The sequence below is a fragment of the Apium graveolens genome, unplaced genomic scaffold (assembly GCF_009905375.1).
Source record: "Apium graveolens cultivar Ventura unplaced genomic scaffold, ASM990537v1 ctg8118, whole genome shotgun sequence".
Classification (NCBI taxonomy): domain Eukaryota; kingdom Viridiplantae; phylum Streptophyta; class Magnoliopsida; order Apiales; family Apiaceae; genus Apium; species Apium graveolens.
The window spans coordinates 9,496-27,921 of record NW_027420900.1 but is presented as its reverse complement, the minus strand read 5'-3'; the positions used below and the strand labels follow the sequence as shown (position 1 = coordinate 27,921).

Here is an 18,426-nt window from a genome sequence, read left to right as displayed (position 1 = left end):
TTCAATTTAATAACCCCTATACTGTCACCTACGAAGGTATTACTTTCAAAACCCATGACACCAAACTTACCTTCCCATTTCTTGAAAAACCCAAAACAAGGAACCTCAATACAATAAAGGCATATTCTATATATAATAATGAGATAAATGCCTTAATACAAGGCAAACAAATACAATTATCCCATCTAAAACAAGACCTTTCCTCTCACAAGATTGAGAAGCAGTTACAAGACCGCTTTATCAAAGAAAAAATCTTAAAATTACTAAAACAAATAGAAATGGAACTCTGTTCTGACTTACCAAATGCTTTTTGGCATAGAAAACAACATATGACTGATTTACCTTATGAAAAAGATTTTGATGAGAAAGAAATACCAACAAAAGCGAGACCTATCCAAATGAACTCCGACCTAGAATAACATTGCAGAAAAGAAATCACCGATCTCGAATCCAAAGGAATCAAATCAAAATCCAGATCCCCGTGGTCTTGTGCAGCTTTCTATGTAAACAAAAAAGCTGAAATTGAGAGAGGGACACTAAGGCTAGTTATCAAATATAAGCCTCTAAATAAAGCCTTAAGATGGGTACGATACCCTATACCTAATAAAAAGGACCTTTTACAAAAATTAAGATCTTCGGTAATATTCTCCAAATTTGATTTAAAATCAAGATTTTGGCAGATTCAAATCCACCCAAAAGATAGATATAAAACCGCTTTTACGGTCCCGTTTGGACAGTATGAATGGAATGTGCTTCCATTTGGAATCAAAACTGCCCATAGCGAATTCCAAAGGATTATGAATGACATATTCAATGACTATTCTACATTCTGTATAGTATATATTGATGATGTTCTAGTTTTTTCAGAATCTATTGAACAACATTTCAAACACCTTAAAACTTTCTGCCATGTATCTAGGAAAAATGGTTTAGTCCTATCAAAATCCAAGATTTCCCTATTTGAAACTCGTGTAAGATTTCTTGGCCACTACATATCAAAATGAACAGTTACACCAATTGAAAGAGCCCTAACCTTTGCAACAAAATTTCCTGATAAAATCACAGATAAAACCCAACTCCAAAGATTTTTAGGAAGTCTCAACTATGTCCTAGACTTCTATCCAAACATCAATAGGATAGCCAAGCCCTTATATGATCGCCTTAAAAATAACCCCGTCCCTTGGTCATCCGAATATACCGAAATTGTTCGACAAATTAAAGCTCAGGTTCTAGAAATCCCTTGTCTACACCTTGCTGATCCAAATGCTTCTAAAGTAGTTGAAACAGATGCTTCTGAGTTAGGATACGGCGGTCTACTAAAACAAGTAGTCAATGATAAAGAACTAATAGACCAATTTACATCTGCACATTGGAATGATTGTCAAAGAAATTATTCTATTATATAAAGGGAAATACTTTCAATTGTTTTCTGTATTACAAAATTTCAGAGTGATTTATTAAATAAAAAATTTCTCTGTTGCCTACTGTTTCTCTGTTCTTAGTTCTTAACTTTTGTAGCTAAGCCCTTGCCGAGTCGTTTTGCCTAGTTTATCGGTTATAAGTCCATAGGAGGCAGTAAACTCGTTTTCTCTAGGATTGTAAGCAAAAGCTTAGCCTACGTCTTTTTTGAACCTAGAACATGGATTCTGTATTCTGCAGAACTACATCTCATTCAAACTCTTCCACTAGTACGTCCGACTCAAGAAATATTACATATAGTAAGGAAACTAAAGTCGAAAACCTCCAAAAAGCAATAGAGCGTTGAGACATCCCAAAAATCCCAAAAAGCCAAGTTTATGATACAAAATGGTATAGTTCAAGTTTTTCCATCAAAACCGAAGAAAGGGACATACACCTATCAAAATCATTCGAACCAATTCACCTTCTCACCAAAAGTTCCCTACAAAAACTAGCAAAATCATACAATTACATCCATATAGGTCTAGTCCAAGTAGGAATTAAGCCCTTAACCAAAGAAGGATTAGACACCTCAGTATTAGCCATTTTAAGAGATGCTAGATTCCTTGAGTTCAATGACTCTCTGTTAAGTTCCATAGAATCAAGTCTATGTAATGGACCCATCTATTTTAGTTGCTATCCAAATTTATCCATTTCTCTTAAAGACAGGAATGTTATCCATAGCATGACACTCCAAGTTAAAACTCACAACTATAAAATGTTAGAAGGATCAATTCCGGTTGCTTTAATCTTTCGAATTCATTATAAAGCAATAATGTCCATTGGTGATGATGGGCATAAAAATGCTTTCGTCAAAGGAGAAACCATCCTTCTTCAAACTGATCTTTCAAGATCTAACACAGTCATTCCTCGATCCATAAAATAGTATGACATTTCCCTTCCCACTGAATGGGTTTTAGAAGGAGTAGCTCGCCCTAGATTATCGGAAAGATTAGAACCAAACACACAAATACACCAAGTTCACCAAGATGACAATGGAAGAGTCACCCTTGCATTTGATCGATCATCCCGAGCCCCTTTTATTAGTTCTCGATATTCTGATGCTTCCTCAAGAACCTTAAATTTAGGAAGGATTTCTCAAATCCCTTCTATCATTAACACTTCCTCAAGACCAAGATACTCTACATCAGATATACCCAATACCTCTATGGGTGGTGTAGATTATTCTTCCAATATACCTCACCCTTTCTATAAACAAAGTCAATTACCACCAAACCAAAACAGGGTTTCCCCTTCATCACCAACATCCCCAACCTTCTCTGCTATAACTGAGAATATGAGAATGCCAATTGAGCTAAATGTGATTGAAATAGAATTTCAAATCAATAAAACTTTTCTTCGTGAAGAGTTCTACTCTCCCCAAAATACTGAAAAAAGAAATTGGTTTTTACCAACTTCAAAGAACAAAAGACACAACTTCAAGAAATTTATTATGAATTTCTCAACCAAAACAAAATCCAAATGTTATTCTTTGATTGGTTGGAAATTTACTCCTCTTACCAAAACTTATTCTTCCCATTCACAAATTACCTAAACCCCATCACTCGAAGCATGAGCCAAAAACGGAAATAATGGGAAACAAGTAGCGAAACTATAGAATCACACCACCCACCTTTTAGAAATGTCACACTAACAATACATAGTGAAAAAATCAAGGCACACCCCATCAAGAGACCAGATGATGACACACTAAAAAATAGTAGGAATACAATCCTTGCTGTTAATTACACAAACACCCACCTAAATAGCATAGGAAGTCAACTAAACCGAATAGAAGACCAAATTCAAAAAATAATAGATTTCCCCAAAAGTATTAATAACCAAGAACCCATCTTTAATCCATACCATGTTTCTAGACAAAGCCAACAACAAATTCAAACAAATAGACCAGAATTCGTTAAAGCCATCAAAGACCATCTTAGCAGACTTGAAGCCTCGTCTTCCACAACCCAAATAGCTGCTGACAGTGTTTCATCCAAACAACTGAATGTCATACATCATGACTCAGATGAAGACGCTTTCATAAATGAAATACCCCAAGTTCATGACCTCCTACAAATGATTCCAAAATTCACAGCCCCAGACAATAGAGTTGAAAATAGACCTGAAATTTTAACCCAATCTAAATTCAATGCATCCTCTGTTTATGAATGGAATATAGACGGAATGTCTGAATATAACATTCTAAATCATTTACAACAAATGACCATGGCAACCAATGCTTATACAACCCAAATAGGAACCCCAGACAAAGCTATAGCTAAATTACTCATAGCAGGGTTCTCTGGCCAATTAAAAGGTTGGTGGGACTATCACCTTACCCCTGAAAATCATCTTGAAATCTTAAATTCCATTAGGGAAGATGAAGAGGGAAAACCCATTTTAGATGAATAAGGAAACCCTATCCAAGGAGCAGTAGCACAACTCATTCTAGTCATAAACACCACTTCATTGGTGACCCTTCTCACCTGAGAGATAAGAATGCTGAGCTTTTACATAATCTCAAATGTAAAAAACTTAGTGGTTTCCAAAGATATAAAACTACTTTCCTTACCAGAGTCATGCTTAGAGAAGACTCGAACCATGCAAATTGGAAGGAAAAATTCTTAGCCGGACTTCCAACCTTTCTCGGTGAAAGGGTTAGAACTTCTTTAATAACTGAACACGGAAGCCCGATACCTTACAAAAACCTAAAATATGGCCAACTCATAAGCCAAACACAACGAGAAGGCCTAAGGATTTATCAAGATTTAAACCTTCAAAGACATCTCAAATGGGAAATGAAAAGAACAAAGCAGGAATTAGGTACTTTCTGTCAACAGTTTGACTATAATCCCAATAAAAGCTATTCAAAAACAAAATGTGATGGCGAATGCAAGCCATATTAAAGACCTTATCAGAATAGGTCTTTCACAAAATCTAAACATTTCTACAAAAAATGAACAGAACCGTTCTATAATAAACCAAAAATCCGTTCCAACAATACAAGACCTACACAAAGAAATCAAAGAAATCAAAGAAGAATTAAAAATCCTTAAAGAACAACAGAAGATAGATTCTGAAGCATTAAATGTCCTTCTAGTTCGTGAAGTAGAAGAGCAAAGTACTGAACAAAAACAACTAAGCAGTTTAAACAATACTCTTGAACAAGATGAAGATTTCTTATATGAATTAAGACAAGTTACCTACCGAAAATATCTCATAAAAGTCAAAGTTGTCCTCTCAAATGACTTTATCTTAGATACTATTGCATTATTCGATACATGAGCAGATTTGAATTACATTAAAGAAGAAATAATACCAAAACAATTTCATCAACATACCAACTAAAAATTAACCGCCGCTAATAACTCAAACCTCAATGTAGTTAGTAAGGTTGATGCCTCTATCAATAGTAAAACCTTCCAAATTAAGACATCTTTTCTCCCAGTTAAAGGAATACATCATCTTGTCATCTAGGGTACACCTTTCTTCAATTTAATAACCTCCTATACTGTCACCTACGAAGGTATTACTTTCAAAACCTATGACACCAAACTTACCTTCCCATTTCTTGAAAAACCCAAAACAAGGAACCTTAATACAATAAAGGCATATTCTATATATAATAACGAGATAAATGCCTTAATACGAGGCAAAAATATACAATTATCCCATCTAAAACAAGATCTTTCCTCTCACAAAATTGAGAAGCAGTTACAAGACCGCTTTATCAAAGAAAAAATCTTAAAATTACTAAAACAAATAGAAGTGGAACTCTGTTCTGACTTACCAAATGCTTTTTGGCATAGAAAACAACATATGATTGATTTACCTTATGAAAAAGATTTTGATGAGAAGGAAATACCAACAAAAGCGAGACCTATCCAAATGAACTCTGACCTAGAAGAACATTGCAGAAAAGAAATCACCGATCTCGAATCCAAAAGAATCATATCAAAATCCAGATCCCCGTGGTCCTGTGCAGCTTTCTATGTAAACAAAAATGCTGAAATTGAGAGCGGGACACCAAGGCTAGTTATCAATTATAAGCCTCTAAATAAAGCCTTAAGATGGGTATGATATCCTATACCTAATAAAAAAGACCTTTTATAAAAATTAAGATCTTCGGTAATATTCTCCAAATTTGATTTAAACTCAGGTTTTGGCAGATTCAAATCCACCCAAAAGATAGATATAAAACCGCTTCCATTTGGAATCAAAACTGCCCCTAGCAAATTCCAAAGGATTATGAATGACATATTCAATGACTATTCTATATTGATGATGTTCTAGTTTTTTCAGAATCTATTGAACAACATTTCAAACACCTTAAAACTTTTTGCCATGTATCTAGGAAAAATGGTTTAGTCATATCAAAATCCAAGATTTCCCTATTTCAAACTCGTGTAAGATTTCTTGCCCACTATATATCAAAAGGAATAGTTACACCAATTGAAAGAGCCCTAACCTTTGCAACAAAATTTCCCGATTAAATCACAGATAAAACCCAACTCCAAATATTTTTAGGAAGTCTCAACTATGTCCTAGACTTCTATCCAAACATCAATAGGATAGCCAAGCCCTTACATGATCGCCTTAAAACTAACCCCGTCCCTAAATAGTCCAGTTTACATCTGCACATTGGAATGATTGTCAAAGAAATTATTCTACTATAAAAAAGGAAATACTTTCAATTGTTTTATGTATTAGAAAATTTCACAGTGATTTATTAAATTAAAAATTTCTCCTTAGAGTCGATTGTAAATCTACAAAAGAGGTTTTACAAAAAGTTGTCCAAAATATTGCATCAAAACAAATTTTCGCCAGATGGCAAGCATTAGTAAGAATTTTTGATTTTGATATTGAACATATTATGGGAGATATGAACTGTGTCCCTGATTTTCTGACCCGTGAGTTTCTACAAAACAGATAGTCTCATGCCTCGAAAAGGCTGAGGTGGGGGAAAAACCCTAGCCTTTCCCAGACAACTCCCGGTCACTCAATAAAGCAAAGCGAGTACTTCTTCAGGAAAACCGATCACATCCTGGATCGATAAGGTAATTGCAGATGAAGAAGACAATAAATTATTTTTAGCCTTTCAAACCATCAAAGCCCATGGCCTCAACATCCAAAATCCCTCAACAGTCTCCCAAAACTCTTCAGAAAAATCAATTAAAGTTACCCAACAAAACACTTCTTCCAGCCAACCTACAAATACTCCCTTTCAAACTACACAAACAGTCAGTTTTCAAAACCCAACCCTCTTAGTTCCTAAGAGACCTATTAAAATTAGAAATTGATACCCCAAAAATACAAAACCAGGAGGTAGTGGTCAGCCAGTTAAACTTTTTAAAATCCAATTCTGATTACTATACCAAAAGAAACCATAAAAAAATAGTATCAGTCGAAAGGGGATTTAACAATGACGATGCCTCCCTAGCAATTTCAAATATTTTCCCTAAAGGATGGATGTTAAAACCCTGGGATCTATCAAAAAATAATGACTATTATCAAGCCATTCTCTTGTCTACTGAATCGGTCACGTTCAAACATTTTTACAACGCCCAGGATAGAGAACACTCAACGCCTTCATACACAACATGTCAAATATAAAAGGTCATCCACCCAAGTCAATGGGGCCAAGAACTCCACCGTCCAAATTTTTTTCCTTCAAACTTCAAAAGACAATTAAACCACTGCTCCTCATATTCCTATGGGGATTACCAGCAAGCATGGCATAATTCATTCTTTATTCAAAATCAGAAGAATAGTCATTCCTGGTTGTTCTATTTCAACACCAAAATCCAAGTTCAGGAACTCCCTATTTGGTTCCTTCAATAGTGGGATTTCTTCGGAGCAATTGATGAAATTCTTACTCCAAATACATCTGAATGTCTAAAACTATTCAAAACACACTTCAAACCCACAGAATACGAAAGACGTTTTCCTCCTCTTTTAATGTTATGTTCAAATTTCTTTCTTCTACGGGTCTGTTCTTGGGAGTTTAAAATTCATTTCAACCAGATACAGTCCTGTATTATTCGGTCCTTTAAAGTCAAATGGTGGAGCAATTTCAAAGAAGACCAAAAGATTTCCAAAGAGATCATTCAAAAATGGTTATCAAGTCAAAATTTTATTACCAACAAAGAAGTTGCCACTTTCTTTGCCCAAAAATCAAATGCCCAGGCATTATAAGCCCAAGAAAAAACCAGAAGCCAATACAAAGAATCCTTACTTCAACTTGCAAATTCAATTTATGATTCCGATGACAGCAGTCCGGTTCATTTAGGAGATGACAACGAAGATGACTACCATGGGATATTTTCCCCTGTAGTTTCCATTGATTGAAAAATCAAAAAAAAAGAAAAAGAAAAAAAAGAAAAAAGAAAAAAGAAAAAGGAAAAGAAAAGAAAAGAAAAGAAAAAAGTCCAAAATACCCCCAAAAAATTTCACGCAAATTTACATCATTTCATATTATTTAGTTTTCCTTTATTTCATTATTGTAATCAGTTTGTAAAGATACTTTTTTACTCCAAATTATTAGGGTTAAACGGTAAAAAGTACTTAAAAAAGATATTGTACAATATTTAAATTTTGTATCTAGTTTTAATTATATCAGTATTTCGCAGAGGACACAAAAGAAGACAAAGAAGACACTTCCCACTGAGACTAACTCAACATTATTCAAAAGAAGACAAAGAAGACACAAAAGAAGATTCCCACTGAGACCAACTCAGCAAAATTCTCCAAACAAAGCAACTTTTGGTGGAAGAAGAATCATACTCAAAATCCTGTGAAGAAAGCAGCCTCCCGCTCAGGAAAGCAGCCCCTCCACTAAGAAAAAGAGGACCTCCCACTCAAGTCAAGCTGTCCACTCAGGAAAACAGAAATCCACTACAAGAAAAAGAATGATGCTATTTCAAGAAATTAGACTCCTCATCCTTCTATAAATAAGAGGAAAAACAGAGTAATAGACACACTTGAAATTAGAGAGCAGATTATATACACATCTTGTACCAGTGATAGCAGTTCATATTTCCGAAGTTTATTCTCAAGTTTTCTCAAATTGTACACAAAGACTAGCATATTGCTTTCAGTTATATAATCAAAAGCGTTTCCAAGTAATTTCAAATCCTATTCTTGTTCATATCATGTTTTAATATTTTGTGTTAATTCTTATGTTTTGCCATGACTTAGTTATATATAATATGCATACCATGTCTTAGTCTTTACTATATTGCTCTCCCTACTGTTTATATTTATATTTGTTGTTCTAACGTCCTTTTGGTATATATATATATATATATATATATAAAATCAAAGACATCACTAAAGACATCAGTAAAAATTTAAATATTTTTTTAAAAATATGTTTAATACATTATTTATAAACTAATAAATGATATGAGTAGAGGGGTATAACAACATACATTTAATCAAATTCCGTGTTATAGAACACCTATAACCGTTACTTATTGGTATCAATGTTAAACTTTATTTTTTACAAAGGTTTCAAATAAATAATCGATGTTGAGCTAACAATTGACATAACAATGTTATACAACCGATGTTAAATATACAAACAAATATCGGTTATTGATCAATAATCGATGTTAATTATTCTTAATAGCTTATGTGCTATATGTTTAAATAGGCATAATCAGTCTAATATAGAAATATTAAACATGACATTACTCAGTTATACTATAAAAATATGATTATAAGATATCAGAAATCTTCCCAAAACATTGTGCAATATTGCTTTAGACATGGGGTGAACAATGATGTGTAAGTAAAACTACCTCTAACATCAGTCGTTAAGATGTTAGTCCTTTTTTACATAGACATCGGTTTTTACCCCATGTCTAAGGTCATTTTTAGTAGAGTTCATTATCACTATATACTACTTGTTCTTTTACAACAATTTTTAAGCTAAAAGAAGGAAAAAGCTACTAATCTTTGATCTTAGAGAGCGTGTGTATGTTATTAAGAGGAGAACCCATTTTAAGTGACTAACTAACTAACTAACTAACTAAGGGGTTGTTTGGTTCGCCAAATTCTGGAATCAGGTATGGGTTTTGGCCATTTCAACCCCATACCTAGTGTTTGGTTCCAAAAAAATTGAATTTGATACCCATTCCTTAAACGCCCAAGGTATGGGTTTTACATACCCAAGTAGGGAAGTGGGTACGAGGGAGTGGTATGAGTATCAACTTTAGTTCTATTATTTTAAATTTTATTTTAGCAATTAAATGTAAATTTTTAATACTAAAATAAATCGATGAATAAAAAATATATTAAAATAATAATGAAATTATTATTTATAATTAAATTAAAATTAACAGCTTAAAAATTTTAAATTAAAAATATTGATTCCAATACTCAACTAAACACATGATATCAGATATGGTACCTGATTTCCATACCACTCTAATCCGATTCCTAATTTCAACCTGATACCACATCTCGAACCAAACGATACCTAACTATCTTTCAGCTCTCTTCGCTGGTCACGGGTTATCTTCTGGTATTACTAATAATAGTAATAGTCAAAACAAAAGTTTCATCATTCGAAATTGATTTATATAAATATTTAGGGTTTGTCGAGATACGATTTATGTAGGAGGACAAATATATGAGCTGTTATGAGCTCGATGGTTCACTACAAGAAAAAAGTCCATAGACATCGCTTTTTGACCGATGTCTATGCTGTTTCACAACCGATATTGATGTCGGTGATGTCTATTCTAGACATCGGTGGATAACCGATATCTATACTCAATTAGACATCGATTTTAGTTAAAAAATAGATGTCTATGTGTTGATTATTTACATAAAATGCAATAAATAAATTAATTAATAACTAAATTACACTAATTAAACATGTTAAACACATCATGAGCTATGTTTTTTGTCACAAAAACATCAATTTTAGTGAAAAATACTGATGTGTATGTGATGATTTTTTCAAAAAATGCTATAATAAAATTATTTAATAACTAAATTACACCTATTAAAACATATTAAATATATATTGAGCTATGTTTTTTGTCACAAAACATCGATAAATTTGACAGAGGTGATGTAAAATGGCATATTAAACATCTGTTTCTTTAATGAAAGGTGATGTCTAATTTAGCGTATAAACATCAGTTTTTTCTAGAATGAAGTGATGTCTATGTATCATTTAGACATGAACATGTTAGTCTTTCACATCAGTTATTTGTCTGAAACTGATGTACATTGTGTTTTTTGACATCAGTTTTGTTTGGTTAAAAGTGATGTTTATAATGTCACTTGACATCAGTTTTATTTTAAACGAAGTGATTTCTATGTTTCATTTAGACTTGAACCTGGATTTCTTTGACATGAGTTTTTTACCTTAAAGTGATGTACATTATCTTTTTTGACATCAGCTTTTCTTAATTGAAAGTGATGTGTAAGAAATTTATAGACCAAATTGTGTAAAGTTTTACATCACTAATTTTCTAAAAAAACGATGTACTCGTTACTAATAGACATTTGTTATAAATAAAATCGATGTCCTTTACTACATAACCAAAACTAAAACATTGGAATAAAAAGCATCCATACAAATCCAACCAGTCAATCATTCATATATTTAACCATTCAATCATCCGAAAACCACCAACACCAACCCCATCATCTGCATCAATCATCCAAAAATCACCAATACCAACCCCATCATCTGCATCAATCATTGAAAAACTACAGAATCTACATTACCAAATGTACAACCCCCAACATTTGCAAACCTATACACCAACCCCAGCATTCATACACTTAAATTCTTACTACACAGAACCGTCTAAATTACCAAATGTATGACTACGCAAAAGAAAAGACCTTGAGTACAAGAATTGATCAGATATGCTCTTGGATGAACTGCAGGGCCTCAATGCGAACTTCATCTAGCTGTTCAATGCTGTAACACGATCGAGTATTGGCCAACCACTACAAATTCCAAACAAACAAAATTCAGTACATGAATGAAAAGTAACCATATCGAAAAGGAACCATATCTCAATATATAGCAAATTGGAAGCGTCAAAGTAATACCTTTTTAGCAAAATTCAACTTGTCATCATCGATAATTTCTTTCATGTATCGCATTATTACATACGCACATTCAATCCCACTGGGTTGTTTGGGAGATCCCTATTTCATTAATTAAAAGACAAATCAGGCATGTCAAATAAATCATATATATTAAGCACAAATATTAGGTACTCGATCTATGTACTTACACTAAGAAACTTTGCCTTGGCCATCTTGTTGCCGCTGCCGGTTTCAGAGTTGTAACTTTTCAAAGCCCAGCATAAAAAACATAAAATCTCATACAATGTACAGAAATGAACATGCAATTATACCAAACTGTTACATTAATACAAATTTACATTGATAACGCCTTTTCTAGTTCTAAAAATTGTGTCGGGTGAGGTAGTGGATTCATAATATATATTTCCCCTTCCCAGATTATGACCAAAATCCAATGCATACTATTTTCAAAAAAAAAATAAAGAAAGATAGGATAGATCACATAGAAGTTTATACTGTACTATCCATGTTATTAATTTTCAGTATTACAATAAGTACTTACTTCTGATTATGCGGAAGAAAGAATAGGCGATCCGGGTTACCCTCTTTCAACCGGTTTAAAATGTATGCTTCAAAATTAGCATTCACGTGATATGTGGATCCGGGGTCAATAAAAGCAAATGTCTCCGCCAGTTCTGGTATTTCACTAATCTCAGAATGCAAGTGCCTATCGAAAGAGTGCTGATATTAAAATGCAAGTTCTGGAAAATTACAAAAATTAAAAAGAAATGATCATTAAAAAGAAAAAAAGGTAACTTACGCCATGTAACTTGTAACTACTGCTTGGCCCAACATTTCAAACTCCAATAAAGACACAACATTCTCATGCAACAAATAAATTTTTTATTCTTGTCCAAACACATTCGGCTCACATCGAACCTGGATACTGACCCCGGTAGATTTCATCCAAGTTGTTGCATGTTTATACAACAACTTAAAGCCCTTTCGCACTTTCTCACCTGGCTTTGCTTGAAAAAATTGTGCCTTCAAATCCTGCAACCCGTCATTCTTTTTTATTATTTCAGCACTTGTTCGGGGCCTTTCTTTTTTCTGCACCTGATGATAATATAAAACCAAAATAAAATGTACATACCACTTAATTTTTAATATCTTGAAATGAACAATTTAATTTCAAAATTCAGACAATATTATACATATATATATATTATTCATCATACCGTAACATTTGCGTAGCTAATTAATTCCTCAGGCCATGCCAAAAAAGATCCTAGAGCATCGCGGACAGTCATCATATCATCACCACGTGTCTCAGCTGGAAGCAAGGCATCTGGTTTTATGAGGCCATCAACGGAGACACATTGATGTCCAATTGGTATATCAACTCCATGTACCAAATCAGTTAAATTATCCTCGCGAGGATATACCATACCAAATGCAACCTTATTCTCTAGTCTCTCGACAGATAGCTCACAAGATCGTTGGGCCTATAATATTTAAATAAACAAAATTAAAAAATTAAGGTAACAATGATTTACCTTAGTAAGATAGATCACAAGGTTGCTCACAAAATTAAAATAACTTACGTGACTTCCAGGAGGTGAATGCCTAGTTGGGCCATCTGTAAAAACACAGTCATCATCTTCATATACCAATACAACTCCTCTTGCAGATGGTGGATTTGACTTCATTCTTTATCCTTTTCTGGATCGAAACTTGCCTTTTCAAACGACATTGGAGAGTGAAAAGTACCTCCACTTTCGATCACTGACTTCAAGCGATGAATTTCTGCCTCGAGAGCTTGCATTTTTTTTCAAGCAGTTCATCCCTTTGTCGATCACGGGCCATCAACTCTGCCTTTGTGATTTGAAGCTTTGGCTCTCTCGGCAAATTAAAGTATTGCTTTGGAGTGATGTACCCTCCAATAGCCCGAACCCTCCCAGAATGCTTACGACTCTCCAAAGACGTTGTCAGAACATCTTCAGCACCAGAAAACTGAATCTCACCCTTATTCTTTTTTTCGAACAACGCGTTCTATTAACAAGAAAATAAATTAAAAAAAAATAAATTAACCAAAATGGAGTTAACTAGTTTTCAGTAAAAGATAAATTATAATTATTTCACATAATTGTAATCAGTGGCCATGTAATGTGTCCTAAATTGTAAAAACTATGATTAAAGACCAATTAACTATACCTATTTAAATTACACAAGCCTACTAAATCAAACATGAAAAAAACATTAAAAAACATTGACAGGGGTTCTATTTATACTGATTCGCCTACTTTACTGATTTATGTCGTCCTAATTTTACTGATTCACCTACTTTAATGTAATTTAACCAAAATTAGAACTTACAATTTTATCGCATACAACAGCCAAATATTCATCGACCTCTTCGACCTCTTAACCATTTTTCTGCTTACGAGCCTTTTGCCAAAAAATCGCTCTATCCGGTTCTTCTCCCGGATTAAACCTTACTTTTTTTATCTGTTACAAATAAAATTAAATATAGTAATACAAATAACTTCAGGGCTAAAAAATGTAGGACTCTGATTTATTATGGACTGACCTATTTTAAATTAAATATAGTTATACAATTAAATGAACTTTTCTTACCTCATCTTCTTTTAAACCGATGTAGCCCTTTCTTGACAACCGGTGATGATATTTTCTCTTAGACACTCTTTCACTTTGTGTTTCATGAATTTCCTCAAAACATGTCACAAGATTACAAAAATTACAACAGACGATGCAAAAAAATCACCAAAATTATATATTACAAAATTAAAACATACCTTCCACTTAGAATCAGTCCTCTGTCTCATAAACCTTTTCCAGGTTGCCTTACTAACATAACTATAGCCTCTTGGCGGCTTACTCAGCTTCTTCTTTTCTCCAATAAATCGAAGCACATACTCTCTCGTCAAATCAGTCTTAAACTGTCGCCATTTAGAGCCTGCTGACTTTAGGACCATGTTTTCAATTTCTGGTTTAACTCTGAAGGTAGCCTAAAAAAACACAAGTTCACAAAATTATAACAGGAAAAACTTATATTCAAGATCTACATTTGATAATAATTTTTTACAATTGATCTAGTACCTGAAGATCTAACCAAAGCTTTGATTTTAATTCAGGGTCTACTTTTGGCCATGTAGGAATGTCGATTGGAATCATAGTCCTGGCCAACATACCAATGTAAGACTGCAAACGGGCTCTAGTTTCCCCATTAGGAATCCCTTATTCATTAGCAGTGACTTTAACTTTCTTCCCGCGAGCTTTCTTGACAATCACTTTGTACATTGCGCATACGCCTCGCTTACCCCCAGACTTCCTTGTAGCAGTATTTGTTGTAGTATCTGTCTGTTCTGAGTTAGTCGGTTGAGATTCAGATGCATGCCCTTCATTGTTTTCATCATTGTTCTAAATATCCTCCAGCCGCTTGGGGCTTCCACCACTAAGATTCTGTGATGCAGTCTTTTCTGATTGCTTTTGCATTTGCTTTTTTGGTGCCATTCTTTCCTCTTCCTCTAATCTGAAAAATTAACTAATATTTAACAGATTAGAACAACTACACAGTTCATGGTATAATGTCTAACAGATATGCAGAAAGTTAGACAAAATTCTCATTTAATTGTCAAGAAAAATTACAGATAGACTTTTATAACTACATTGAAAAATTACAAGAAAACAGAGATCACAAGATACATTACAAATAACAAGAAAAATTACAAATAACAAGAAAAATTATAAATAAGGAGAATATATAGCTAGACTCCTATAACTTTTTGACCCATATACCCTCAACATTTTCTCTTTCATTACAAACACTTGCATCATTAATATTAGTAGGGTCACATGTAGGGATATTAGAACAAAATGGGGGAGGGTTCCGGGAGGTGTCTTCAGGAGCATCTTCATTGTAAACATCATGATAGTCTCGAGTTGTCGCCGAGAACACAACGGACCAATTAGCATCAACTGGATCCTCAATAAATCTCTTCCAAATATTTTTTATGCAACCTGAAATTACTTACATCAGATTCGACTAAACTACACCAAATACAACTTTAACAATTATATGTATACTTTTTATGTTTTACTTACGTAACATATGGTTCCACTTCCGAATTATTACGAAGAACTGAAAGATGAGCCTTATCTTGTTCTTTTTCCGCAACTGACTTCATAGTCACACCACCGATTGGACCAGAAATTTTTTCTTCATCTTTCGGAAGACCGGCTGTTCTACTACTCCCGCTATAGAACTCACTACAAAATTCTATTGACTCTTCTTTGAGGTAACCTTCAGCTATAGAATCTTCTGGATATAATCGGTTTCTAATATAACTCTTTAATATTTTATTGAAGCGTTCAAATGGAAACATCCATCTATAAAAAACCGGTCCACATAATCGCAGTTCCCTTACTAGGTGGACCATAAGATGTATTATAACATCAAAAAATGCCGGAGGGAATATCTTCTCTAACTCACACAGTGTCAATATCACATCTGCTTGTAATTTATTCAACTTCGACACATCTACAACTTTGTTGCATAGAGAGTTGAAGAAAAAACACAATCTTATGATACTAACCCTAACATTTTTCGGAAGCACTGAACGAATACAATCACGTAGTAGTTGTTGGAGAAGGATATGGAAGTCATGGGACTTTAAACCATACAACTTCATATTAATCATCGATACACAGTTTCTTATATTTGAAGCATGTCCGTATGGAAGTTTCATACAATACAATGATGCCAATATTGTTTGTTTTTCTTTCCGGGAGAGAGTATAAGGGGCAGGAGGTAGGTATGTTCTTTTCTCACCTACTTCTGGAGCTAAATCAGGACGTATTCCCATGTCAACCAAATCAAGACGCGAGGCAAGGCTGTCTTTACTCTTGAATTTCATGTGCAGAAGTGTCCCAATTATATTATCACACACGTTCTTTTCGACGTGCATGACATCTAAACAAAGTCGAACATGGTGAAACTTCCAATACTCTAACTCAAAAAAAAACTGATTGTTTTTTCCATGGAGACTCCACCTTTTTTGGCTTCCCCCTTCCCAAAACTGAACCTAAGTTCCTCTCTGCTAAGTGGTTCAGGTGCACAACCAAATTCTTGTTCTCCATTAAAAGCTGTCCTTTGCCTCCTATACAGATGATAAAGATCTAAATACCGACGATGTCCTTGGTAGCTCATTTTTCTACTACGACTTAGATATTTAGCCATGGTCTGATCACCGCATACTGGACAGGCCCTATAACCCTTATTAACGCACCCCGATAAATTTCCATATCCCGGGAAAAGTCATTTATTATCCACATCAAGATTGCCTTTAGAGTGAAAAAGGATTTGGTATGGGCATCATACACGTTTGGTTCACCTTCCTCCCATAATTTTTTTAAATCGTCGATCAGTGGCTGGAGATATACGTCAAAATCATTAACAGGCTCTTGTGGGCCTGAAATTAATGTTGTTAACATCATAAACTTCCTCTTCATACATAACCATGGAGGAAGATTATACGTTACTAACATAACTGGCCAGCAGCTGTACCAATTATTTAATCCATTGTTGTGTTGATTTATACCATCGTCCGCTAATCCCAAACGTTTATTTCTTGCCTCGCTACCAAACTCAGGCCACCTACAATCTATATTTCTCCAAGAAGGAGAATCAGAGGCATGACACATCTTTCCATCTTTGGATCGATTATTTGCATCCCAACTCATTAATTCAGCAGTAGATGAAGATTTAAACATTCTTTTAAATCTGGGGATTATCGGAAAATACCACATAACCTTAGCTGACATATTTACCCTAACTTGACCATCTTTCCCAACTTTCCAGCGAGAGAGATGGCATTTGGGACACTCGAAAGAAGACTCGAGAACTGGACCCCTGTATAATACGCAGTCATTTAGATAAGTGTGGAATTTAATATACTCGAGGCCTAAATCAGTCAAGGTTTTCTTGGCTTCATACATATTAGACGGAAGTAGATTCTCTTTAGGAAGAATTAATCCAATTGATTGAAGCAGATCAGTAAAAGCTTTATCGGAAACTCCAAACCTAGCCTTCCAATTATGTAATTTTAAGACCGACTCTAGTTTAGTACACTCACTTCCCTCAAACAGAGGTTGTTCCGCATCGGCAACAAACCTCTTAAAGTTATCTGACTCTTTATTGCAATCTTCCCTACTATAGGCTGCTTCACACACGTTAAATGTTTCTGAAATTGGTATGGGCTTCGAGCGAGGACAAGTACTACCAACAGATGACCTAGTACTATTATTATGGTTTTCTTCTTGCCAATTCCAATCAGAATATCCTGAACTAAACCCTGATTCATAAAGATGACCTCTGATTATATTCATAGAAAACTTTTTGAATTTAGAGCAGTGTGCACAAGGACAAGGGATTTTCTTGGGGTTTTTAGCATTTTCCTCGGCAAATATCAAGAAGTTTTCAACACCAATTTCATACTGTAGAGAATCCCTACCGGCTTTTATCCAAGACTTATCCATTTAAAACCACCTAGTATGTCACTAAAAAATTCAGTATAAGGCTTATATTTATTTTATAAGTCTAATATTTATTTTAGAAGTCTAACTTGATTTTAAGTAATGCAACCATACATAGGGCAGACTATAAACGACATATGAAAACTGAGAATTCATATTATACATAATGCATATTATACATTTTAATGTTATACATTTTATTATAATATGATATGAATCAATTTGTAATGCATTACGTAATTCATATTATACATTTAATTATAGTACTAGTACTATATATTAACTAGTCATTCAATACTTAATGTATAATCACTATATAATTAACTATAATTAATCATAGTATAATAGTCA

The 18,426-nt window shown here is 33.9% G+C and overlaps 1 protein-coding gene across 1 annotated transcript; it reads right to left on the bottom strand.

The window, feature by feature from the left end:
- Window positions 1-14,961: 14,961 nt before the first annotated feature.
- LOC141704672 (uncharacterized) lies at window positions 14,962-18,078 on the bottom strand. Its single transcript, XM_074507871.1, has 3 exons — window positions 17,142-18,078; window positions 15,646-16,513; window positions 14,962-15,073 (listed from the first exon to the last, which is right to left on the bottom strand). Exons 1-3 carry the CDS (start codon window positions 18,076-18,078, stop codon window positions 14,962-14,964), a joined length of 1,917 nt encoding a protein of 638 aa, XP_074363972.1.
- Between the last annotated feature and the right edge of the window lie 348 nt (window positions 18,079-18,426).

What these genes read in the sequence shown, in the direction of transcription:
- LOC141704672 (XM_074507871.1), bottom strand. Translation starts at nt 18,078, where the DNA reads ATGGATAAGTCTTGGATAAAAGCCGGTAGGGATTCTCTACAGTATGAA. An exon ending in TTTGGGATTAGCGGACGATG is followed by an intron (nt 16,514 to 17,141) that starts GTATAAATCAAC and finishes GACTTTGTTTAG; the next exon opens with ATGTCATGCACGTCGAAAAG. An exon ending in GAAGTGGAACCATATGTTAC is followed by an intron (nt 15,074 to 15,645) that starts GTAAGTAAAACA and finishes TTAATTTTTCAG; the next exon opens with ATTAGAGGAAGAGGAAAGAA.